Below are 27106 nucleotides of genomic sequence, written 5' to 3'. Positions count from 1 at the left end.
GCTAGCCAAACTATGCCGTATCTGAGAGGTACATGCTAGCTGATTGTATATTGTGGATTCGACCCAGAGCCTAACTATACTGCTGATTAAAAAGAAGTTACACAAAAGCCCCCCGACATGTTTCACCAGCAAGCTGCCTTCATCAGGGGTAGGGCTAACCAATGCGATACTTTAAGTGAGTACCCCTTGTTGACCCACTGAGCCCACTCTACTGTGTTTTTAAGATTCCATTCTCTAAAGCAATTTGTAGCAATGGTTCTACACACACTTTTTTAATTTGATGCTTAATAAAAGTGACGTTTTACAATAAGACACACATTTCTTTGTCCGGATATGGGCCTCCTATGGATCTACACTTCATTTACCTTCTTAGCTTCTTTTAAAAATATGCAAATGAGCCTGGAGCCCCTCAGGCTCTTTTGCATTATCTTTAAAGCTTTTTTTTTTTTAAAAACAAGGGCATAAGAAGCTTTAAAAGGGTTATCCGGGTGTTAAAAATTACTGATGGCCGGGCTGGGGTGGGCTATTCAAAAATAATAAACATCTACTTACCTCGTCCGGCGCCGCTGATGTCCCGCGCTGCGGTCCGTTTCCTCTGTGCGCCGGTTTCATTACAAGGGCGCATAGGGAGCTTCCAGCCGGTCGGAGGCTCCCATCTGACACCATCTCTCAGCACATACAACGATGAGAGATAGGGACGGATGGGAGGAGCCGGCCACATCGCGGACCGGAAGTTCCCTTTGCACGGCTTCTGTGCCCCTGTAAACAAACAGGGGCATGGATCAAACGGACCACGGCGCTGTACATCGGCAGCACCAGAGAGGTAAGTACATGTTTATTATTTTTAAATAGCCTGCCCCAGCCCGGTCATAAGTAATTTTTAACACCCGGATAACCCCTTTAATCAGAGCAGATCCTGCCAGAGGGGGCACACACCAGTATGTCAGTGTGCTTGGTTTACAATCCTTCATCCAGGTGCTACATGTCCTTTAATGGTATGGACATTCCATCAACTTCAATGCAAACAGATTTCCTGTTTCTTGATAAAGGTTCCCCCAGACTATACAGATTTGTAACATAGCCTAAAATATACTTCCTATAATACTAATGTTAAACTGTGGTAATCAATTTTTTGGGGGATAATTCTGGTCTCTGATAAGTTACATCACCAAACTCTTAGTGTACATTCACACGCGGTATGCCCGCCGTGCGAGCATACCGCCGTGTGCTGGAGTGGAGGAGGAGGTGACCCCTCCTCCCTCCATAGAGAATAGCACACACGCCGAAAGATAGAGCATGCTCTATCTTTTTGCGGTGTGCGGCCCGGATCGGTGGTGCCGCGTGCCGCTATTGCCGTCTATGGGGACGTGGTGGTGCCGCATGCCGCTATTGCCGTCTATGGGGACGTACATGCGGCCGCATGTACGTCCCCGCAGACGGCCGTGTGAATAAGCCCTTAATAAGACGGCTTTAAAGATGACATAGCCTAAAACATAGACCCCCTCTGCCATTACTTGATGGGCTATTCACATATATATTTTTATTTCTGATGTAAAAGTGCATCATGGGACTTTTGAGACTCCTGTATGTGTGTGTTTATACATTTATATGTAAAAAAAAAACTATATATATAGGGACATATATTGACTGTAGATCACTCATCTTACCACACGGAGATGAAATGGTTTGCTTGTGTCTAGTGATGTATCTATAATATCCAAGAGTTTTCTCCTTATATCACAAGGTCTGAAGTGGACATTCTGGTTTATGGCAGCAGATGCACAGAAACACAGGAATTCCAGAGTTTGGGAGAGAACCATCTCAGGTTTAGTCAAATGTTCCTCTGATAATGGACTCACTGCACCTATAGAGAAAAACAAAGAGATCAATATGTTACCAGCAAATGTCTACTACTCATCTACCAAGTTTACATTCCCCCCAGGATAAGGAGCTGAGCATCGAGGATCAGATTATAATAATAATAATTCCTTTATTAATATAGCACACACAGATGCGCAGTGCTGCACAGAGTTTGCCAAATCAGACACTGTCCACCAATGGGGCTCACAACCTAATCAACCTATCAGTATGTTTTGGAGTGTGGGAGGAAACCAGCGGACACGGAGGAAACCCAGACAAACACGGAGAGAACATACAAACTCTTTGCAGATATTGACCTGGGTGCGCTGCATGGGGGCAGGCATAAGAGAAAATATAACTTCCTTACAGCTGCCCCTATGGAAAACTGCTTGAAGAGCTTTGCCAAGCATGGACCAGTAACGTGGTGTGAATACAACATCACAAGTCTTGCACATTGTAGTAAGAATCAGCGTTTACATTGATAGATAGAGAATGGGATTATTTCCTACCAGTGATATTCTGTAGTTCTCCACTCTCTATACTTTCTGTGGCTTCAGTAGAAGAGTGGTCATCAAACAGGTCTGTGTCTCCATTGTCTTCTATGTCCATTCTTGTCTCTCTGTCTATATCCATTGGCTCTCCATTGATGGACTCCGCTATTGCCCCATTACTAGTCACCTGTGAAGGTATTCATAGCTTAAAACACCACATTATCAGTGCAGGTGAAGAGCATTGATCAGAAAACTGGATCTTGTTCTTCCCATGAAATCACAGTCTGACATTAACAAAAAAAATGTATACACTCTATGCATTTTGTCGGAGATTCTCAAACACCTAAAATAAACTTCATTTATTCAAGTATGAAATATTTGTTACAATGTTAGGCTACATACACACAAAGGTATGCATACAGGAGGCATGCTGGACAGGAGGAGGGGTGAGCACTGCGCACCCCTCCCCTCTCCATTTGGAGGCGAGGTGCACGACCTATATATGTTCTATCTTATCCCCGTGTACACAACGGTACCCAGTAGCCTACTGCCATCTTAGGGGAACGTATATATGTAGCCTTAAGGCTAGGTGTAGAGAAAGGCCCTTGAGCATGGAGGCGAAACTATCATTTTTCTTGAATTGTTGTGCACTTTCGAAGAAGGAGAAGAAGAAGAAGGAGAAGAAGAAGAAGAAGGAGAAGAAGAAGAAGAAGGAGAAGAAGAAGAAGAAGGAGAAGAAGAAGAAGAAGGAGAAGAAGAAGAAGAAGAAGAAGAAGAAGAAGGAGAAGAAGAAGAAGAAGGAGAAGAAGGAGGAGGAGGAGGAGAAGAAGAACGAGGAGAAGAAGAACGAGGAGAAGAAGAACGAGGAGAAGAAGAACGAGGAGAAGAAGAACGAGGAGAAGAAGAACGAGGAGAAGAAGAACGAGGAGAAGACGGTAGATGAAGAAAAGAAGGAGAAGAAGGGGAAGAAGAAGAAGGGGAAGAAGAACAAGAAGAAGGGGAAGAAGAACAAGAAGAAGGGGAAGAAGAACAAGAAGAAGAAGAAGGAGAAGGAGGAGGAGGGAGGAGGAGGAGGAGGAGGAGGAGGAGGAGGAGAAGAAGGAGAAGAAGAAGAAGTAGGAGGAGAAGAAGAAGAAGGAGAAGATAATCTTTATTTATATAGATTACTGTAAGATTATAGAAATTGACTTCAAGCTTATATCAAACAGTACCATTACAATGAGACATAGAATATAACCAAAACGACATAGCTTTGGTTAAACTATTACTTACCAAATGCCGACATATTTCACAAAGATCTGTTAGCATCCTCGGTGTTATAAGACGAAGAAAGAGATCTGCGGAGAATCGAGCAGGACCCATCTAAAAAATACATGAGGGTATGTGACAGTAACTTATGTTACTATATACATATATATTAAGCTAAACTTAAGATAAACTAAGTTTAGGTTAAAGTTGCACTAAAATACACAGATTCGTAAACAATATCCTGGTACGCTAAGTATCTATGCTTTTTATATGTTACTACAACTATTGCTCCTCTAAACACTGGAAGAGCAGATTTTTTTTTCCTTTTTCCCAAAAATGTCTGCACCCAAAAAGAGAAGGATGACGAAAGCTACTTTGGATACGTTTCTGCAAAGGACAAACTAAGCCAAACAGAACAGTGTCTGGCAAATGATGTGCCCTGACATGTACCCAGGTGAGTCGCACAGAGAGCTCATTGGAGATGCCATGGTAAAACCGTTTGACCCACCTTCGCCTTTATTTTATGGATCAAAGAGCAGAATCAGCGGCCTCTGAATTTTTTTTTATTCCTTATTTTTTGGGGGAAGCTGGAAAGACTGGGCAATAGTCAATGTATTATATGAAAGTTAACATTTCTGTTTCCGACTGCTCAAAAACAATTGTTTATAGCATTGTAAAAAGATGATAACAGATAAACATTGGGTGAGATTTATCATAAGTATCTGGAAGAAAGACAATTCTGGTTGCTCATGGGAACCAATCAGAACACAGCTGTCATTTTCCTGCAGCTGTTTATAAAATACAGCTGAGCTCTGATTGGTTTCCATGAGCAACTAAAACACTCTTGCGTTCATACACTTTTGATAAATCTCTCCAAGGAAAGCAACTCTTTTGACATATTACCTTTGTACAACTGCAGACACAGTTCAGACACTGGGATATCAATGCCCCGAGGGATAAAATTTTTGCTTCCTCATTTAATTTCCCCTTTAACATGGAGGTGCTCTCACTAGCACACTGCATCAACATCTGAAAAATAAAATTGTTGAAATTTATCATCAGCAAATTACATATTACATAAATAAGGAATTATTATTATTAGGAAGGATTTATTAAGACAGACTGAGACTGAGAATACCTTCAACTAAAATTTGACCTACAGAATATATGGTATATACTTAAGCATCATTTATGCCAAAAAGGTGGCATGAATGATGATAAATGTGGTGGAGGCAGGGCCGCATCTGCCATGAAGAACCAGCCTCAGGCGGCAGATGAAGGAGTCCCGAGTGAGGCGGCAGAATTGCCTCTTGTAACGTGGGTGATTCAGGCACCTCAACCCCCCTCCCCCCACAAGTACGGACTTGGCAAGTTCACGCTGTGTAAGAAGTATCAATGGCATCTTTGCCATTGATGTGAAGAGCGGAGCAGAATAATCAATGCCCCTCTCTGTATGCTCTGGAGGACACAGGTAATTTGTGATGACATAACCATGTGCCGTCTGCATTCCTGCACAGAGACGCGAGCCGGCGTAAGAGCTGGGAGAAGAGGAGAGGGTAGTGGCGTGGGAACAAGGAGGGGAGTATTCATTTTATTATTTCATTAATGGCCACATCCTGAAAATACATTTAGTATGGGGAATTGTGCAGAAACATGGGATGGGCTGTGTTTGGCCTAAATACACATTGTAGTAGTGAGCTGTACTGCAAAAACTGTGTGTGGGCTGTATGTAAACTGTGTGGGGGTTGTATATAGTCTGAGTGTGAGGGAGGCTGTATATAGTCACTGTGTGTGTGGGGAGGGGGTGTATACAAACTGTGGGGGGATGTATATAGACTATAAAAGCTGTGTTCATATGATGCGTTTGTATGGTGTTTTGGAATGCTTTGATAGGAACGCAACGACAGTAATATGTTATTACTTTTATAAATATCTTACACATATGCGTTTGGTGTTGCGTTTTGCGTTCGCACTGAGTTGCATAACACAATGCATATATAATGATAATAATACGGGGTTCCTGTGTGGAAGCGCTACTATGCAGGTGACATTATACTGTAAGTGACTTTAAGTGTAAGTGAATTTTTATGGGCGCAGTGTGGAATGTGCTGCACGGACCATTTAAGTTTTTAGCCTCAGGCAGCAAAAAGGCTAGAATCGGCTCTGGGTGGAGGCGATGGCCCCACCCACATGACACCCCTTCATCAAAACAGACGAACATAGATAAAATGGATTGTTGTAAGTATGCATCTTATCCCTCATTTGCAAGATAAAAAGCTGATCAATGAGGGTCTGACTTCTAGGACCCCCCACCCACTGATGAGTAGAACAACCCCCAACCATTCAGAGAATAGTCGTTCTATCGGAATTGTTGTTCTCCCTTATTAATATTGCGGCAGGACAAGAATGTGTCCTGCCACTTTATTCAATAGTATGGATGCACAGGCCTTGTGTTTGGCAATTTCCAACACTCTGGATAAGCGATAACATGCAAACCTGGTACAGTCCCTTTAATAAGCTAAGAAAGAATGCGTATATTATATATTTTAAATGGATATTTACTTACAAAACATTGATACATTAAAACAATTGTGTGTGTCATGTGGAGTTGTTCATATATAAGTGACAGCACTATCTTACCCTGGCTTTCTGGAATAAACTAGACTGACAGGCCTCATTTTCACTGATGACCCCCGCATGGCAGTAGCAGGCTAACACTCCAGTCAGGAGACTTGCACATTGAATCAAGGAGTCCGGAGGTGTAGTCTAAAGTAACAAGAAAAAGCAATCCTATAAAACTCACTTGAAAATGCTAACTCATTCATCTAGAGAAATAGTCAGTCCTTAAAAACGGCACAAGGATCGGCTTACTAAAGTAATTGGCTCCTAGTGTTACAACAAGCCCAGCAGTGTTACACTGCTAGCGTTATCGGTAACCTCCCATAGCGATAGCAGACACTGTCGCGATGTACACTAGAAATGCCGGACCACTCTCAAATCGGTCTGGCGTATTCATGAGGGAGCGAGATAAGGGAAGGGGGAAACACCCTCTGAAGCTACAGCACAGAGGGGTTCTGGCAACACCCCCCATTGCACTGAAGGCTCATTTGCATAATTTTAAAAGTTGCCTTTAGAAGGATGAAGGAATTCTACACCAAAGTCATATGCAAATCCGCAGAGAAGAGCAACTTTTTGCCATATGGTTGGAAATGGCTAACGGTGGGCGCACACATGGTCAGTAAAGGATAAATAACAATTTATTAGAAAAAATTTTCAGCAGGCATTTAACATTTAACATTTCGCTTTATGAAGTGGGAATATTTTTCTTTTTCCCTTCTTGTATCCTGGATCAGGAGATTTTTTTTAATAGGTAAACAGACAAGATTTCCCCTAAAAGAGGGAATTCCAGAAAGGACATTGAATACCTTCCCTGAGGGGTCTGGTAGTTAAAAGCTGGTGACAGGTTCACTTTAAGGCTACATTTACACTGCCGACGTATATACGCCATATATATGTCCCCTATAGACAGCAATGGGTGCACGGCACCCTACGGGAGCAGTATGGTGCCGCACCCGTGCGGCACTGTACTCTTCCATAACCAGGAGAATGATAGGACATGTACTATCTTTCCCTGGGATATGGCGCTGTGAGCCATATATTGCTATGGAGAGGGTCACACATCGTAGCCTATGGGAAGTGGCAGAGCTGTATGTATAGTCTATATACCTCAGAGGAGAAGCTGCTTAGTAGCTGCTCAGCTACAGTAAGCAGATCCAGCTCCAGCTTCTTTCTTATACTCTGATGAGCTGTGAGACCCGGAGAGCTCCTTTCTTGACAAGTTTCTGACACTGGCGATTTGGATGGCAGAATCAATTCATTAAAAGAGGAGACAAGGTAAAGTTCTTCCATTTCAGAGATACCAGTTAAATCACTTCCTTTGTGCTGGTGTGAACTGGAGATAAAAAATAATACAGTAAATACATAGTTAATGGCGACACTACACTCTACGATATTACACCACCATACGATAATAAATTCCATGTGAGACATTGTAACAGCGATGTCTTCTCTGCTTGTGAGGGGAGGCGCTGAGCAGGTGCAACTGCACTATCTTCTACTCTAACACGCAGAGAAGCTGCCAATATTAATAATAATAATAATCTTTATTTAGCGCCATCAAAATCCGTAGCTCTATACAAATCATAGGGGACATATACAAATATAATATTACATTATAGAGTACAAACAGTCATATGGAACAATAGGATATACAATATAGCTTACAGTCTATGAGGATGAGGGGGGGACACAAGAGCTTACAGTCTATGAGGATGAAGGAGTGACACAAGAGCTTACAGTCTATGAGGATGAAGGAGTGACACAAGAGCTTACAGTCTATGAGGATGAAGGAGTGACACAAGAGCTTACAGTCTATGAGGATGAAGGAGTGACACAAGAGATTACAGTCTATGAGGATGAGGGGGTGACACAAGAGCTTACAGTCTATGAGGATGAGGGGGTGACACAAGAGCTTACAGTCTATGAGGGTGAGGGGGTGACACAAGAGCTTACAGTCTATGAGGATGAGGGGGGACACAAGAGCTTACAGTCTATGAGGATGAGGGGGTGACACAAGAGCTTACAGTCTATGAGGACGAGGGGGTGACACAAGAGCTTACAGTATATGAGGATGAGGGGGTGACACAAGAGCTTACAGTCTATGAGGATGAGGGGGGACACAAGAGCTTACAGTCTATGAGGAGGAGGGGGTGACACTAGAGCTTACAGTCTATGAGGATGAGGGGGTGACACTAGAGCTTACAGTCTATGAGGATGAGGGGGTGACACAAGAGCTTACAGTATATGAGGATGAGGGGGTGACACAAGAGCTTACAGTATATGAGGATGAGGGGGTGACACAAGAGCTTACAGTCTATGAGGATGAGGGGGGACACAAGAGCTTACAGTCTATGAGGAGCACAGCAACTCAGAAAAAAATGGCTTGTAATTCTACTATAGCAATAATAGTCACATGAAAAAAATAAAATAAAATGCATTACAACTTTAAAATAATACATAATTATTTAAGTATTTCAGCTTACCACTCCAAAAAGCTTCCAAAATACTCCATAGCAGCACTGGAATTCTTCATTGTGAGACTGACGAGGGATTTCTGAAAGGATGGCTGGGAGAAGTACCTGAGGATTTTTATAAAAAGAACAAGTCAAAAATCCTGCAAACAATTTTTGTTTTTCAGGTTCCTGTTTTTTATTCAATTTTTTTTTTTTTTACACTTCAGTAGAATATTTGTACCCTTTTATGGCAGTTGTGGTGAACCTACAGCATGGGTGACAGAGGTGGCACTCACGGCCCTTTCTAAGGGCACCCAGGCCTGTGCCCGACATAGAGTTTATCAGTCAGCACACCCAGTCCCAGGGCTCCGAGGAAGTGCCACGCTCATCGCTTTTTTGTAGGCTGAGAGAGCTGCAAGAGAAGTGAATCATGGACAGGGTTGTCCTGCTTAAGGCACCACAAAAACACAAATATGATTGTAATCTGTGGCAGAGCAGTTAGAAAGGAGTTACTGCCTAAAGGGAACCTGTCGCCACTAACTAACTCAATGAACCACAAATAGTACCTTATTCACAACTGTAAAGTTGTCCTAATGGTTCTGCTGTGGCTCATCCTACGTTTTTCTTTCTGTCAATAAAACTTTTCCTGTTTTTTTTCTTTTCCATAAATCCTGTCAAAGAGGTGGGAGAGTTCATGGAAACGGTCAAGCGGCTCTGCCAATTCAGGCCTCTCAGCTTTGTAAACCCTGCCCCCAGCACTGCCCCTAGCTTTATCACACTGTAATCCTGCTTGAAATTACCACGCATGCACGGTACAGCGCTCAGTAAGGTGCCGCATTGTGCCAGTAAGCTTTTGGCATTGGCACCGCGCACATTACTGATGCATGTGTTACACCTGTGAAGCCGGCCTGGAACGTGCATCCCATCGCCGAACTGACTGGCGCACCAGAGACACGGAGCAGGGGGCAATGTGGAGAGGCGAGTTTACAAAGCTGTGCGCCATGAGGAGGAGGAGAGGCTTGACTGCATCCAAAAGCACTCCCGCCTCCTTGACTAGATCTACGGAAGAAAACACTGGGAATAAAAGTCTTTTTTTTTTTTTTGACTAAAGGAAAAAATGTGGAAGAGTCACAGGAGAACCATTGGGACACCTTTACCGCTTGGTATAAGGCAGTTTTATTTGTAATTTATTAGTGGCAGGTTCCCTTTAAGTTTCCAACTTGATATGCTGCACTAAATAAGATGGTCTGGTTAAAGTCAGAGACCTCGGTTCGCCTCACTGCATTAGATAATTCAACACTTAACCTGATTGCAGCAGACATAGTATGCTGCAATACTTATCTCTTGCAATGTATTGTCTGTAGATGTAAACTAGTCCTGTCAAAGGCAAAGCCTTATAGCCTTCCAAATGTGACAATATTACAAGGCTCCCTGCTGCTACTGCAAGCAGTCATCCCCCTTAATTACATTATATGCCCTTCCTTAAGTCAACTCCTTTGCCAAATTTTTTGCCAACAACTATTGAAGCATTTAGCAGTGTGAAGGAGTTACACAGGCTGGATATAGAGGTATTGAGCTATATTTAGAAAGTTGCTTCCTGGGGTTTTCTGGGATTAGATTAGTGTGCGTCGGACACAAGTACAAGTGGATGGGACTGAGCTGCAATACCAAGCACAACATGAGGTAGAGGGCTGTGCATGGTAGACAGTGAAGAAACCGCTGATCAAACACATGATCAGTGGATTGTACGCTGGCAAATGTGATGTCGAGGACCTATCCTAAGGATAAGTCATTAACCCATATAATCTGGAAAACCGTAATTGCAATTGGGAAGCAAATAAACTATAAAAAGTATAGTATCCATCCTCCCCTAAAATGCACACTAAATCGTGATGTAAGCAGTTCCATACTTCAGGTTACCACTTACTGGTTTATTAAAGGGGTGTGTTCACCGATGTCCTCGACTTCATTATCCAGATGGCCGAATAGTAACCACTTAATGATCTCTTCCTTTAGCAATCTTTTACCCCCATTGCCGTCATGGGAGTGTAGCTTTGATGTAACATGATCGGGGACAATGCATGAGGTGAGGGCCAGACACAAGCACTGCACTGCAGAGCTGAAATAAATCAAAGTAACTTGTTGTGACTACTAGACATGAGAAGATGCTGAAATGACAACATAAGTGGGGAGGTGCGGAGCCATTTTGACTACCGAATGAATAGAGAGAGGATAGAGAGAACATAATCTTTACTACTAAAGTAACTAATAATGTGAGTGTAACTATAACAAACTATGATTAATTAAAATATACAGGGATAAATAATACACATTACTTAGAACTACCTGGATGGTTTGCCAGCAGACCCCGAAAAAATCTTCCAAAAATCTCTGTCAGCTGGTACCAGACCTCCTTGTAACATGACCCCCAATAAGGCAAAGCTGTCAGCCTCAGTCTGCGGAGAACTTAAACTACGCAAAGTGACAGCCCAGATTTTTGCCCAAAGCTTTTGTAAATCTGATTTTGGGGTGACTGTCACATCTGGCTTTTGCTTCTGACATATCGCCACCTCCTTTAAACATTTTAGGACAAAAATCGCCTTCTCTCCTCGTCTCTGCTCAGCCAGGAGCTGGTGAAGGACGGCCAGGAATGGTGTCAGCTCTCCGCTCGGTAGGCTCATAGGATGGCGTGCTATCAGACATGCCGAAATTTGCAACCTTCAACCAAAAAAAAAAAATGAACAAAAATTAGCAGAAAACATTTATACATAAGCACTGGTCCCAGACTACTATATCAACATCCAATCCAATCCAAAACACACCCTTTGAACTTGCCCCATGAAAACGGTTGTCCCAAATTTGATCGCTACCACCTATCCATAGAACAGGGGATAACAATCTAACAGTCTGACCTCTGGGACCTCCAACAATCTCCTCCTCACTAATTAAACGAAGCAGCAAGTCGCTCCATTCAATACTTTGGGAGCATCGATAATTGCTGAGCACAGTTTTCAGGTATCCCTGGCGCTCTTATAGACAGTGTATGGGAGTGCAGGATATAGCTGAGCGCTGGGATCAGCATAGTATTAAGTGGAGCAGCACGACACATGGTTGACCTGCCGCTTCTTTTAATTAGTGAGAAGGGGATCCTCTATTCTAAGGTCTCAGCAGTCGGCCCACCTACTGACAACAATCAAATTTGGGACATCCCCTTTAAATATGCAACATAGACTTAGGATATTTACCATGGAATCACATCAAAATCATTCTTTGATCTTTGAAGTTTATCGCGAACCACTTCCCAACCCAATTCTATCCTCCTTCTCTTGCTTGGGGCTCCACTTCCATGATGGTCTCTTTGGGTCACAGCGTATGCAGCCTGTGTGATTTCCAAGATGCGGGTGTCTTCTGTAAAGAGCTGAGAAACAGAATATTTAGATAGAAAATCCATCATGATAAACCAGGGACATTTACTCATAGATCCCAGCAAAGTTACTGTGCTAATCTTCTTGTATTTGTTATTCATGGCCTCCTTTCTTCTACAGCAATTTTCCGAATTATGCTAATGAGGCTGAAAGGCTTTGTGGGGCATTGCTAGAGACCCTCTGTGCTGTAGCTTCACAGGCTGTTACAATGTGCAGGAGCACATCTCCCCTTCCCTCTGCAGCAGAGCAAGTTTCCTGTGGAGGTGGGGTGGAGTGCTCACTGCACCAGAGCGGAGGGAGCAGGTAGAGGGACAATATAACAGCCTGTAAAGCTTTACTGTGGAGGGGCTCTGGTAACACCCCCCAGAGCCAAGCTTGCTCATTAGCATAATGTAAAACTTGTTTTTAGAAGGAAGGAAGGTGAGAATAACAAATATTAGAAGATTACAACAGTCACAGTGCCTGGATCTATGAGTAAGTGTCCCTGGTTTATCATAATGGATTTTGATGATGGATTTTTAGATGATAGATGAAATATATTACAAAGTTTACTATCATCACCTGCTCTACTAATTTCTGCAATTAAATCCATGCAGGTGATCTCCCATCATTTATATCTTTGTCTTGCTTAAAGGGGTCTTCCAGGAATTAAAGATTAGTGACCATTAAGAATATTTACAGCTTTTAGAGATCTAGACTATTACATCTTACAATGTAAGTGCAGTAGAAAAGTTATGACAACTATACCTGATGGCAAATGTCTGACATTAATTCTACCAAGTTTTCCTTTACTGCAATATTTCGCGATCCAGAGGAGTATTTCCCCCTGCTGCCGATCTGACTGATCTCACACATCAGGACATCATAGAGATTGTACAAGTTCCGCTGCCACTTATCACCGTCAAACGCATAGGCTCCTGAAAAACAAGACATTATCCCACTATTAGTCATTGTCATGGCCTATTAGAAATATTCCCTATATGTCTGTTTAGATTACATTTCCATTATCTATATATAAGAAAAACAACTATATAGATGTGCTGAATGAGCCACATCACAGTAAGAACCATATATACTAGGATTACAATTGTACAGTGATGCAGCGCGCAGGCACAGCCCTGCTACATATGTAAACCACACACTACTTTATGATATCAAGCTTAACTAAGCAGAATTAGTGTGGAGTAACTCACCTTCTTCTACAGTTTTGGCTCCCCTTGGATGATGGACACGTAGCATTAATCGAAAAAACTCCACAATTTCTTCTTTCAAAGCGTCTTTTGGTCTCTGCAGGGTCCATACCCGCAGCACTATGGGAAAGACTTCTTCCCCCAGTTTACACACCCTCATGCGGCAATTCAAAGAAGCTGCGGCGAGGAATATGTTCAGTGCAGCGAGGATCTGGTCCAAGCCAGGAAGGTTTTTCTCCTCCCTAAGAAAAGATGGATTGTAGACATTACATTTAAAGGGGTTGTCTGGGGTCTTTTAATTTCATATGGGCCCCAGTGGTATAAAAATAACAAACAGCCTATACTTCCTTCTAACCAGCACTCAGGTCTAGTGCCCAAGGGATGTGCTGTGCTGGACCAGAGACATATATAAATAACTTATTGACACCAGTCCAATCGGGAGCAATGCAAAGATCTAAATGATGCTCCAAAATCATCAGTACTTCTTAAAACTTTTAACAGTGCTGTCAGGTCCTCTTCAAAGGGGTTTCCTAGGAAACTGGAAAACCCCCTCGCAGCAGGAAAGGGGTGGGTAAAAAAAAAAGAACACATTATTATGTAAACGAATGTGTATTTGGGACGTGCGCTAGCCGTATGTTACAAATGATAAGGCAGGCCCTATTCCTGCCCGAGTTTGCAGATCAGGCAGTCCATTTCTATTGTCATTGCCATTTGAGCGCCACTAGATAGTTGGGCTGCAGACAAGGAACTTTTAGCCTGTTATGCACTAGAAGCCTTAGGCTGCATTCACAACGACGTATGCCCGTACGGCTACCAGGTGATGGAGAGGAGGAGAGTTGACCCTCCCCTCTCCATTGCAATGCATTGCGTGTAGCCTAACACGGGGAAAGATAGGACATGTCTTATCTTTTTCCCGTGTAAAGAGCGGTAGATGCAGCCCCTATCGCTCCGTGCGGCCATTGTCTTCTATGGGGGATGTATGTACAGCCGCAAGCGTTCCCCATATGGTGGTATGAATATAGCCTTACCCTGCTCCGGGTTCGTACATTGCTCCAGTACTTCCGACTTTTGGCACTGAACCAGGTCAGAGGTCCTGGTGGGGGTTGATGTTCACAGGACCCGCTTCAACCAAGAGAAGCCTCTTCAGACCATGGAACATCAATTCTTTGTTACACACTATATTCCTCTGATCTTGATCATGTGAATTCTATAATTTGATATATTTTGCACTATTTACAGTGTCTGAAGAAGGTCAATATCCAACCAAAACATCACTGAAAAGTTTGCTATATTATTCTTAATAAACTAACTAAGCAATCTGCGTAACTGGAACGCAGTGTAACGGCTCATTCACGCGAACCTAATGGGGGACAGATATCCGGCCGCAAATGTATCAGTCCCCATTATCCATGTTATAGCACCGGCTACTTGCATCTCTATGGAGAGAGGAGGGGTGAGCAGCACTCACTTCTCCTCTCTACTTCGCGCGGCTGTATGTTCACCCAAGCTACAGGCCAGGCAAGCATACGATTGTCTGAATGTACCCTAAGACAACATGATAAATATGCTTTCATTTTTTAACCCATCCCGAGCCCTGAGTAGCTTGCCAGATTCCTGCAGAACCTGTTTAATGAAACTGTATTCAATAAAACCTATATTCTATTTTTTTAAAAATATTCCCTACTTTACACACTGATCGCTTATCCTCTATTTCTCTTTTGTTTTCCAGGTAAACAAGACAGTCACCTGACCCGGTGCACCACCGCAGAGAAGAAGCTGAAGAACTTGTTGTGCATCCCCTCGGTCTGAAGACAGCCGCCTCTGGTCAGGGTCTGGATTAGACGAGCCACCAGCAGACGGTTTATTGCACTATTTGGTTTCAAGTATAAGTTGAAATATATGTTCAGTAACTCTGTAATAAAAAGTAAAAGTCAAGATGGCAACTCTTATCAAAGGCCTCTCATCTAGCTATCCAGAATTGCACAGAAAATAAGTCGCAGGAAGGCCAAAGATCATAGGATCATAATTGATTAAGGACAATGGACAATGAGGGGAAGTGCTAGAATTCTATAAAATGACATGACCATCAATGTTATTTTGCAGTAAGAAGCATCTAAGCACTTTTTGAAGCTCTCTACTGTCTCTGCAGTGATCAGCTCTTCAGCTCGGCTATTCCACAGATTCACAGTTCTTATAGTAAACAAACCCTGCCAGTGGAACTCCTGCTCCACGATAGCCCTAGCACACAAAGCTGAATATACACGCCAGATGGACCCTAGCTGTTGTAAAAATACAATCATACTGAGAATTGTAGCATTGTCATAGTTAGAGAGTCACTTGTTAACAACCACTGATATAGAGAGCACATGGATATTGGTCTATTCACAGAGTACAAATTAGCAAAAAAAAAAATTCTCTACCCAAAGATCTACTGCACATGTGGCGGACATATGGAAGTGCATATGCTAGGTATGCCAGATTCAGCTTATGTAATGGCAGCGGGAGGGTTAGGGATGATAAAGGAGGCATAAAGAATTGATACCAATTAACCGCGTGCACCTCCTAATTAGCAGAAAGATCCTAAACGCCTTAGTATAACGCTAAAAGTATTTTGAGATGTGGCTATGGAACTCTCAAAAATTTGGCACCAGTTACAGAACATTGGAGAGGTCGTACAATTCCTTCCGTTGATTTCTAAACTAAACTAATTTCACATAAAAATGACAAGAAAAATAGTGATATAATAAAATGCAAAATAAGAAATTTCCCCCCCAGCATATATCTACCAGCCCCCTGCCCCCAAATATATAGCCAGCCAGCCCCCAGTAGATAGCCCGCCCGCTGCTGCCCTCCCAGTAGATAGCCCGCCCGCTGCTGCTCCCCCAGTAGATAGCCCGCCCGCTGCTGCCCTCCCAGTAGATAGCCCGCCCGCTGCTGCCCTCCCAGTAGATAGCCCGCCCGCTGCTGCCCTCCCAGTAGATAGCCCGCCCGCTGCTGCCCTCCCAGTAGATAGCCCGCCCGCTGCTGCCCTCCCAGTAGATAGCCCGCCCGCTGCTGCCCTCCCAGTAGATAGCCCGCCCGCTGCTGCCCTCCCAGTAGATAGCCCGCCCGCTGCTGCCCTCCCAGTAGATAGCCCGCCCGCTGCTGCCCTCCCAGTAGATAGCTCGCCCGCTGCTGCCCCCCAGTAGATAGCCAGCCTGCTGCTGCCCCCAGTAGATAGCCAGCCTGCCCCCTGTACAGCACATAACAAAAATAAACTCTGTACTCACCTTTCCGACGCCCCGGGCAGATCCTCTTCTTGCTTCCTGTCAGCGTCCGTCATTAAGCAGGACCTGTCGCTCCCGGCGTACACACACTATGATGTCAACAAGCGGCTGAGGTCAGTGTGTTTGCCGCAGTTCTGCCGTCGGCTGCCGACAGGAAGCAAGTAGAGGACCTGGTGGTGAGTCGGAAAGGTGAGTACAGAGTTTTGTTTTTTTTTTGCTTCAAGTAATAAGCCGAGTTCAGTTTTTCCAGCACATTTTTTTCATGCTGAAAAACTCATGTTATACTCGAGTATATACAGTAACTAAGCTTTTAGTAAAATTATTTAAGCAGATTGTGTAAATCAGCTTCCTCTCCTGTATCCACTGACAGCTGAGAGATAAAGGAATATGATAAAGCGTCTAACGACTTCAAGGAAATCCATCATGATAAAACAAGGACACTTCTTAAGTTGAATTTGTATGTAAGTCAGAACTGTATATTTTATCATTGTAATCCCAGCCAGAACTTTTTTGTTCTCTGTGACAATTGGATTTTAAAAATGTTGGGTTGACATAAAAATCAGGATTAACAAATCTTCATTACAGACACCAATGACAACTGTTACAGCTGTTTATTGTAGCCTAGGACTAAAGTACAATAAATACCAATATCCAGTGGTCCGTTTGTAACTAGGGGTCGTATGTAAGTTGAGTGTTCTTAAGTAGGGGACCGCCTGTAGTAATAAGTTCTTATTATTAGGACACATCTACCATCAGTAAACTGATAGTAGATGTACTTTATGTATCTATATCCATTTATTCCACTGATAATAACATGGCCTACCTGCCCACTGCTGTGGTGTAATTTCGCACCAGTACTTCCGCACCGTCAGAATATCCTTCAGCAGGATACTACTGTAATCGGCTCCATAGGCAGCGCATGTGGTAGGGTCTTTAACAGTGTCAGTCACATGAAGTAAAAGCTCTGTACATTTTAACCGTGGAGCTCCTGCATAAAGAGAGTGGTACCGTTACTTAAAGAGATTTTGTCTCAACTTTTATTGTCATTCCCTTATGACCGTAACAATCTGCTATTATTGGTCTAATCTAAGGCTCGGTAATCAACTTTCGGATAAAAAAAAAAACACTTTATGTAAAAAAAGGTAATGTTTAATAATAGTTCAACAATAAATGAGAAGCAAAATGGAATGTAAGCAGGCAACTTACTTTTATTTGCACAACGAATGAAATACTTGACCAGGCTGCTGATCTCCTGCATCTTCTTCTGCCGGGCAGCATGTGTAGTTTGGGAGACATTTGCTTTTGCGGATTTGAGGCTTTCGATCTCTTTGCATATATATTTCTGTAGGAACCTGTCAAAAACACATTGTATGCCATGTCATTTACTAGAGATGAACGGACCTGCCTTTCCTGTTCAGCCTTGTAACCTGGACATATAGGTGTCCTAGCCAATCATAGCCATGGCTAGTTGCTATGAGCGGCAATGTACCGGATTGACTGTTCGGCCGCCAATCCGGCTATATGTTCAGGTCGAGTGTCCAAACCTGAACGGGAATGGCTGCCGCTTAACTCTAGTCATTGGGGCACATTTACTTACCCTGTGCGATCCCCGAGGTGCGTTGTCCGATGAAGTCTGCCGTGATTCAACAAGATTGTGCGCCCGAGATCCTGCATGTGTCGCTTCCCCACTCAGGTCCGCTGGAGTTCACCTTCTTCTTCCCGGTGTATGAGAGCGCACAGTCTTGCGACACAATTTGAATTTTAAATCACGCGCTTAGTCCGAATCAGTCGTGTTGTCCGACAGCCACACCCCCGATTTGTGTTGCATGAAAGTCGGCGTGATTGCGATAAAATCTGATCGCGTGTGCCAAAAACCCCTGGTAAATGCAGCGCGAAACCGAAAAAGTTGTGAAAACCAGACGGAAATGCGGTCCGCGGACCCTTAGTAAATGTGCCCCATTATGTTGATTCATCACCCCTATCACTAACGTTCAAAGTTCTACCTGATATGGTGTTGCTATGTGTGTTATGTTCTCTTGGCTCTTATTAAAAAATCAATTTTCAAGACACACTCTCCTCAATCCAGAATGGCAAGACATTAGTTCTAGTGTTTTCCGGTACAGACAATTCCTGTTAAAGGAAACCTACCACTTCTGAACCGCTATATCGCGGTTTAAACACATTTTGATTTACAGCCCCGAGGTAGCTTCGGCTCTGCGCGCGGCCGTGCACGCGCCTCCATAGAAAGTGCCGGAGGCATCACGCGCAGCGCCGAAGCTACCTCGGGGCTGTAAATCAAAATGTGTTTAAACCGCAATACAGCGGTTTAAAACACTAGCTAAGGTAAGCTCCGGCACCAGCTCACCCTGAGCTGGTGCCCGGTGTTTACATCTCATACCTACCTTCAGAAGTGGTAGGTTTCCTTTAAACTTCACTTCCCAAGACCCCTCGGAACATTGGAATTACCATCAGATCACAACAGATGCCCAACTGAACAGTCATGTCCTGGCAATTCCTATGTGTGAAGATCAGGACAAATAGGCCAGCCTTAACCTGGTCAAAAACTGAACCAGAACAGAAAGGGTTCAGTAAAAAGCGAGTATCTAATCCTCACAATTTTTTAACCACCCAAACCCCTTTAATCAATATGGAAAACATCTTTTAGTTTATACGGTTGAAAAAAGACACTTGTCCATCAAGTTCAACCAAGGAAGGGAAGGGATTGGATGAGGAAGGGATTTAGGGGAAACAATTCTATATAACATAACCAGCAATGTTATTTAGGTGTAAAAAGGCATCTAGACCCTTCTTAAAGCTCTCTGCTGTCCCTGCTGTGACCAGCGCCTGAGGCAGGCTATTCCACAGAGTGACAGTTCTCATAGTAAAAAAGCCCTGTCGCCTCCGGTGATTAAACCTTGTTTTCTCCAGACGGAGACAGTGCCCCCTCGTCTTTTGATTTGATCTAATCTGAAACAACTTACCACCATATTTTTTGTATGGACCATTCATATATTTAAATAAATTAATCATGTCCCCTCGTAGTCGTCTCTTTTCCAGACTAAATAAATCTAGTTGTTTTAATCTTTCCTCATAACTAAGACCCTCCATACCCCTTATCATTTTTGTGGCTCTACGTTGAACCCTCTCCAGCTCCAGGGCATCCTTTTTATGGACCGGTGCCCAGAACTGGACAGCATATTCCAGGTGAGGCCGAACCAGTGCCTTGTACAGGGGTAATATTACATCCCTATCACGAGAGTCCATACCACTTTTGATACACGACAAGATCCTACTAGCTTTAGAGGCAGCTGATTGACATTGCATGCTGTTATTCAATTTATGATCTACTAGTACCCCCAGGTCCTTCTCAACAAGGGACTCTCCCAGATTTACTCCCCCAAGGACATATTTTGCCTTTGGATTATTGGCCCCCAGGTGCATAACCTTACATTTATCCACATTAAACCTCATTTGCCAAGTGGATGACCAAACATTCAGTTTGTCCAAGTCACCCTGCAGCCTATGAACATCCTCCATAGACTGTATTACACTACACAGTTTGGTGTCATCTGCAAAAATAGACACAGTGCTATTAATTCCTACCTCTATATCATTAATAAATATATTAAATAGTAGTGGGCCAAGCACAGAACCCTGAGGTACACCACTCATAACTGGTGACCATTCCGAGTAGGAATCATTGACCACAACTCTCTGGATACGATCCTTCAGCCAGTTTTCAATCCAATTGCAAATGATTTCTGCCAAACCAATAGCCCTAATTTTACCCATCAGGCGTCTATGAGGAACAGTGTCAAATGCCTTTGCAAAGTCCAAGAACACAATATCCACAGCTGCTCCTCCATCCAGGCATCTGCTCACCTCTTCATAGAAGCAGATAAGGTTAGTTTGACAACTTCTATTCTTAGTAAACCCATGCTGGCTATCACTTATTATTCTATTTGATGTCACATACTCCAGTATGTAGTCTTTTACTAGCCCTTCCAATACTTTCCCCACAATGGAAGTTAAGCTTACAGGTCTGTAATTGCCTGGCGAAGTTCTAGAGCCCTTTTTATATATTGGCACCACATTTGCCTTGCGCCAGTCACTTGGCACCACACCAGACATTACGGAATCCCTGAAGATTTTAGACAGTGGTACAGCAATAACAGAACTGAGTTCTTTAAGAACTCTGGGGTGTAACCCATCTGGTCCAGGAGCTTTGTACACATTGATTTTATTGAGCTTAGATTGGATAATGTCTACATTTAGCCAGTCTAGTATATTACAGGGTGCATGAACCGCACTGGCACCACCCAAGTCAGAAGTTCTCTCTTCTATTGTATAAACGGAGCTAAAAAACCTATTAAGTAACTCCGCCTTCTCTTGGTCTCCAGTCACCGATGCCCCATTTTCAGAATAAAGGGGTCCAACCTGTTCTGACCCATTTTTTTTTGCATTGATATACTTAAAAAAATTCTTGGGATTTGTTTTGCTATCTTTAGCCACCTGTCTTTCATTTTGTATTTTGGCTGATTTGATTTCTTTTTTACAGATTTTGGTAAGTTTTTTGTAAGTATTGAAAGCCTCTGGTGACCCATCAGATTTATATTTTTTAAATGCCCTCTTTTTCTCATTAATTGCCCTTTTAACTGTAGCTGTAAGCCACGCGGGATGTGATCTAGCCCGTCTATACTTGTTACCTATTGGAATAAATTTAGAAGTATAAAAACCCAGGATAGATTTGAATTTCTCCCATTTAACATTAGTATCACCATGTGACAGTATCTGATCCCAGTCTATATCCTGTATTGCAGCCCTGAATTTCTGGAAATTGGCCCTCTTAAAATTCAAAGTTTTCGATTTTCCCACCTGTTTCTGCTTTTTAACGTTTAAGAGGAAAATAATTATATTATGATCGCTGTTCCCAAGGGGTTCCCTGACACTGACATTTTGGACAATCTCCTCATTGTTAGAAATCACAAGGTCCAACAATGCGTCACCTCTTGTGGGATCTTCTACCAGCTGCACCATAAAATTATCCTGAAGAATGTTCATAAAATGTTTCCCCTTCATAGATGAAGACGAGCCCTGACCCCAATTTATATTTGGAAAGTTAAAGTCTCCCATTATCACTACGGTCCCCTCCTGTGCAGCCCGCTCCATCTGTTTATATAGGTGACCCTCTATTTCCTCAGAGATGTTAGGGGGTCTATAAATTACACCCAAAACAATTTTTTCAAAGCTCTCTTGGCTTTGAATTTCAACCCACAAAGTTTCAGCCTCCTCACACTCTGAGACCACTGACTCATTCACAATCGCTTTTAAGTCTCTTCTGACATACAGACATACACCACCTCCCCTCCTATTTGCCCTGTCTTTCCGAAAGAGTGTAAAACCTTGAATATTAACACCCCAATCATGTGATGCATCAAGCCATGTCTCTACTACACCAACAACATCTAACTGTTCCTCTAATATCAGAGCCTCAAGCTCGCCCATTTTGCCTGTGATACTTCTGGCATTTGTGAACATACAATTTAATTTTCCACAGTTATTTATCCGATTTAAAGTAATTTTACTAGCACATATATCCTCACCACTGTTCTGCAACTTGTGGATCTCCTTATCCACCGCCTTGGTCCCACATACACCGCCCACCTCACCACCCACCAACATAACCTGCCCCCTCTCTGACCTGTCTACCCCTTCAGTGTCTTCCTTTTCCTCCTCCCCCGATCCTAGTTTAAATACTCCGCCACCCCTGCTAGGATCCTCTCCCCCAGCACAGCAGCCCCCCTTCCACTTAGGTGCAAGTTATCTGCAGAAAACAGCTTGTACCCCAGTGAAAAGTCAGCCCAATGCTCTAGGAACCCAAATCCCTCTGCTCTACACCAGGATCTGAGCCATGCATTTAACTCCCTGAGCTAATCTCCTTCACTAACCTGAATACTGTATCCCAGTTCAGCTGTTTACCATGGCGAGCGTCAGAGTTACGATCCAACTGCTGGACTGTCTCCTGATCCTGAAGAAGACGCTTGAACTTATCAATTTCTTTCTAAAATGTAGAAATATATTATTAGGGGAAATATAAAAATGATACATACGTTCATTGGTCTTTGGCGTAGCGGTTTATGCGCAGTGACTTTTGACTTAGAAGGAATTTATATGGTAACATTACAGTTTTTGGACATTTGTATATGGAGTTTGTGGCTTTTGTTATTTATTATTATTAATAATTCTCCTTATCAGAGCGCAAGGTACAGCAGATTTTAGAGGGCTCTGGCTGTGCATTCGCATATACTATAGCTTATTTACAGTATATAATACTTCTGTACCACTGTAGGACTGTATTGGCCATAGGAATGAAAGGTAACTTATTCTGGCCGCATATACTCCCGTATATAAGGCCGTTTTCCTACAGTCTCTAGCCACCAATCTTCCAAAAAAATCATTGCTGTCAGTTGTGGCACCCAATATGATAATCAAAATTTCTATATTATGAGTAGTCCCATGCTACCAACCCAGGATTGCTTACATGGCAAAACAGTAGCTAATTATCATAATGAGTGAAAAAATGTTGGTACTGATTGCAAAAGGAATAGCCTCAGGTCTTAGAAAAAAATCCAACTGCATCAGAATCAGTTCGGGTGCCTCAAGTAGATAAGATAAGATGAAATAACATACCACTTCTCCCCAGAAATTTGGAGTATTAACAAAGGCTCTTTGGACTACCTTTAATACTAAGCCCCATTCTTTCTTTGTGTATAAAAATCCATAGCCGAGAGAGGGGGAAAGAGGGAGTTGAGAGAGATGTTGGCTGTGTGTGACTCACTGAAAAGAATCCCTGAGGGAGGGGAAATGAAGGAGTTAAGAGACTCACTGAGTTGTTTGTGACTCACTGAATACAAAATCAGCTCACTCATTCCCCTTCCCACAGCAATTCTCTTAACGAGTCACACACTTACATCTATTGCAACTCCCTCATTCCTGAGGAAGGGGGAATGAGGGAGTTGATAGAGACGTTGGCTGTGTGACTCACTGAAGAGAATTCTTGAGGGAGGGGGAATGAAGGAGTTGAGAGAGAAGTTGGTCTAATCATTCCTCCCTTCCTCAGAAATTATCTACAGCGAGTCACACATAGCTGAGCCTGGGAAAAGAAAACAATACCCTGTCACTCAGCAAGTTTCCTGGCAAGGTACCAGCTACTTTTTTTTTTTAAAGCGGATTAGCCAGATCTGAGCTATGAACCGCTTGACAGGGGGATGCGTCAGAAGGCGAGTACACTGTTTTTTCCTACAGGCATTATATTGGGGGCAGGGGCTGGCAGGCTTTACACTACAGGGGGCTGGCAGGCTGTACACTACAGGGGGCTGGCAGGCTGTACACTACAGGGGCTGGCAGGCTGTACACTACAGGGGGCTGGCAGGCTGTACACCTACAGGGGGCTGGCAGGCTGTACACTACAGGGGGCTGGCAGGCTGTACACTACAGGGGGCTGGCAGGCTGTACACTACAGGGGGCTGGCAGGCTGTACACTACAGGGGGCTGGCAGGCTGTACACTACAGGGGGCTGGCAGGCTGTACACTACAGGGGGCTGGCAGGCTGTACACTACAGGGGGCTGGCAGGCTGTACACTACAGGGGGCTGGCAGGCTATACACTACAGGGGGCTGGCTGGCTATACACTACAGGGGGCTGGCTGGCTATACACTACAGGGGGCTGGCTGGCTATACACTACAGGGGCTGGCTGGCTATACACTACAGGGGGCTGGCTGGCTATACACTACAGGGGGCTGGCTGGCTATACACTACAGGGGGCTGGCTGGCTATACACTACAGGGGGCTGGCTGGCTATACACTACAGGGGGCTGGCTGGCTATACACTACAGGGGGCTGGCTGGCTATACACTACAGGGGGCTGGCTGGCTATACACTACAGGGGGCTGGCTGGCTATACACTACAGGGGGCTGGCTGGCTATACACTACAGGGGGCTGGCTGGCTATACACTACAGGGGGCTGGCTGGCTATACACTACAGGGGCTGGCAGGCTGTACACTACAGGGGCGCTGATACAGGTGCAGGCTGTACACTACAGGGGGCTGGCAGGCTGTACACTACAGGGGGCTGGCAGGCTGTACACTACAGGGGGCTGGCAGGCTGTACACTACAGGGGGCTGGCAGGCTATACACTACAGGGGGCTGGCAGGCTATACACTACAGGGGGCTGGCTGGCTATACACTACAGGGGGCTGGCTGGCTATACACTACAGGGGGCTGGCTGGCTATACACTACAGGGGGCTGGCTGGCTATACACTACAGGGGGCTGGCTGGCTATACACTACAGGGGGCTGGCTGGCTATACACTACAGGGGGCTGGCTGGCTATACACTACAGGGGGCTGGCTGGCTATACACTACAGGGGGCTGGCTGGCTATACACTACAGGGGGCTGGCTGGCTATACACTACAGGGGGCTGGCTGGCTATACACTACAGGGGGCTGGCTGGCTATACACTACAGGGGGCTGGCTGGCTATACACTACAGGGGCTGGCTGGCTATACACTACAGGGGGCTGGCTGGCTATACACTACAGGGGGCTGGCTGGCTATACACTACAGGGGCTGGCTGGCTATACACTACAGGGGGCTGGCTGGCTATACACTACAGGGGGCTGGCTGTATACTACAGGGGGCTGCCTGGCTGTATACTACAGGGGGCTGCCTGGCTGTATACTACAGGGGGCTGCCTGGCTGTATACTACAGGGGGCTGGCTGGTTGTATACTACAGGGGGCTGGCGAGATATAACCTGGGGAGGCTGTGACTAATGCATTTCCCACCCTCAGCTTACACTCGAGTCAATAGGTTTTTCGTTTTTTTGTGTTAAAATTAGGGGTCTCGGCTAATACTCTGGTCGGCTTATACTCGTGTACATATGGCATATTCCTTATAATGTTTTCAGCTGCAGTGGTGACATTGGATCGACAGCAAGCACACTGCCTGGAACTGCTGCTGTAGCAGATCCGTGGTTGTTGGCGTTGCAGCTCCAGTGGCAGCTTCTAATTCACTTAGAAATCACGTCGATTTAGCCCTCACATCTTAGCGAATCGCATGTTCCAAAGGAACTGAGGTAGGTGGGGCCTCAGGAGAGTCAAATAGGTGTTTTTGCTTTTCTGATTTCACGCAGATGATATTTGGATGCACAAAATGTGCCTATCCGGCATCCACAAATGGTATGGCTAACATACGGGCACCTTACCCTTCTCTCTGTGGCCTTGTCAGTTTCCAGCTGTCGGCAGCACAGCAAGAGCTCGTGTAAAGCAAGGCTCATGGTGCTGGGAGTTCAAGTCTTTTGGAGAAGCCTGGAGGAGCGACACTGCCGGAAGTAAGAGACAGCGAAACGTCTTAGTCCAGTGTTTATTTGTAGGAATAAAAGAAAAACAAAACTTTGCAAAAGTCAAAGTCACAAACATTCAGAAACAGCATAAAAGAAAATAAATATCTGACTTATCTGATGTACAGGCAGTCCCCGGGTTACGTACAAGATCGGTTCTGTAGGTTTGTTCTTTAGTTGAGTTTGTATGTAAGTCGGAACTGTATACTTTATTATTGTAACCCCAGACAAAATTTTTTTGGTCTCTGTGACAATTGGATTTTTAAAATGTTGGATTGTCATAAGAACCGGGATTAACAATAAAGCTTCATCGCAGACACCTGTGATATCTGTTATATATGTTTATTGTAGCCTAAAGTTAAAGTACAGCAAATTACCAAAATACAGAGGTCCGTTTGTAACTAGGGGTCGTATGTAAGTCAGGTGTTCTTAAGTAGGGGACCACCTGTATTTATAAGACGCTGATCACAAAGCAATACTGGAGAGCTGTCACAATCACACCACTGTAACCAGCGTTATAGTATACAGTTGCGCACACGTGGCGTTTACATTATGTTTCGGAGCGCGATGCGACAGGTGAGGAGAGGAGGTTGGTCTAATTGCATTGCTGTCAACATTTGAGTTTATAAAACAGAATGTTAACACGTGTGTTAACATCGCCTTCACATATAAACTTTGGAAAAGTGTAACACTGATGTAAAAGCACGCGGTAACATTACGTTTTGTAAACTCAAATATGGCAATGTCAAGAGGAAAATTAAAAAAAATAAGGTCTCTGGCCTTACACTATGTCTACAGCTAAAATAAAGTCATAGTCACAGCAAACAAGGACATGGCGGCATAAACCAGATCTTCTCCCCTTGGAAAGATCCCAGCACAAGTCACACTCCAGTAATAGAAACAAAGGGGACAGTTATCAGAAGTGTCTAAGAGACAGGAGCATAACTTTAGGAGGTGCAGAGGTTGCGGTCACACCAGGGCCCAAGAGGTTTAGGGGGCCTATAAAGGTGTCACTTTCCCTATTACTATAAACCATACATTATAGTCGGGGGCCTGGCACAGACTTTGCACTGGGGCCCATCAGCTTCTAGTTACGCCACTGCTAAAAGCACTTGAAGATGGCAACCAATCAGGGCTTCTTTTTAATTATAA

At 44.0% G+C, this 27106-nt stretch overlaps 1 protein-coding gene across 2 annotated transcripts in view; it reads right to left on the bottom strand.

Annotated features, from left to right (window-relative positions):
• ATM (ATM serine/threonine kinase) overlaps positions 1 to 27106 on the bottom strand; it is a 71445-nt gene that overhangs the window by 43477 nt on the left and 862 nt on the right. For both annotated transcript variants that reach the window (XM_072134239.1, XM_072134240.1), the window contains exons 2-18: positions 25820 to 25936; positions 22501 to 22613; positions 17759 to 17904; positions 17376 to 17540; positions 15033 to 15198; positions 13290 to 13528; positions 12844 to 13013; positions 11917 to 12089; positions 11018 to 11389; positions 10599 to 10790; positions 8702 to 8797; positions 7326 to 7551; positions 6240 to 6365; positions 4503 to 4628; positions 3624 to 3713; positions 2370 to 2538; positions 1668 to 1864 (exon numbers count right to left, since the gene is read on the bottom strand). In XM_072134239.1, the coding sequence (XP_071990340.1) occupies positions 1668 to 1864; positions 2370 to 2538; positions 3624 to 3713; positions 4503 to 4628; positions 6240 to 6365; positions 7326 to 7551; positions 8702 to 8797; positions 10599 to 10790; positions 11018 to 11389; positions 11917 to 12089; positions 12844 to 13013; positions 13290 to 13528; positions 15033 to 15198; positions 17376 to 17540; positions 17759 to 17904; positions 22501 to 22613; positions 25820 to 25891 (2838 nt within the window). In that variant the 5' untranslated portion in view covers positions 25892 to 25936. The remainder of the gene's footprint in view (positions 1 to 1667; positions 1865 to 2369; positions 2539 to 3623; positions 3714 to 4502; positions 4629 to 6239; positions 6366 to 7325; positions 7552 to 8701; positions 8798 to 10598; positions 10791 to 11017; positions 11390 to 11916; positions 12090 to 12843; positions 13014 to 13289; positions 13529 to 15032; positions 15199 to 17375; positions 17541 to 17758; positions 17905 to 22500; positions 22614 to 25819; positions 25937 to 27106) is intronic.

Source organism: Engystomops pustulosus, chromosome 2 (assembly GCF_040894005.1).
Source record: "Engystomops pustulosus chromosome 2, aEngPut4.maternal, whole genome shotgun sequence".
Taxonomy (NCBI): Eukaryota; Metazoa; Chordata; class Amphibia; order Anura; family Leptodactylidae; genus Engystomops; species Engystomops pustulosus.
The sequence above is the reverse complement of the archived record's forward strand: the minus strand, read 5'-3'. Positions and strand labels throughout refer to the sequence as shown.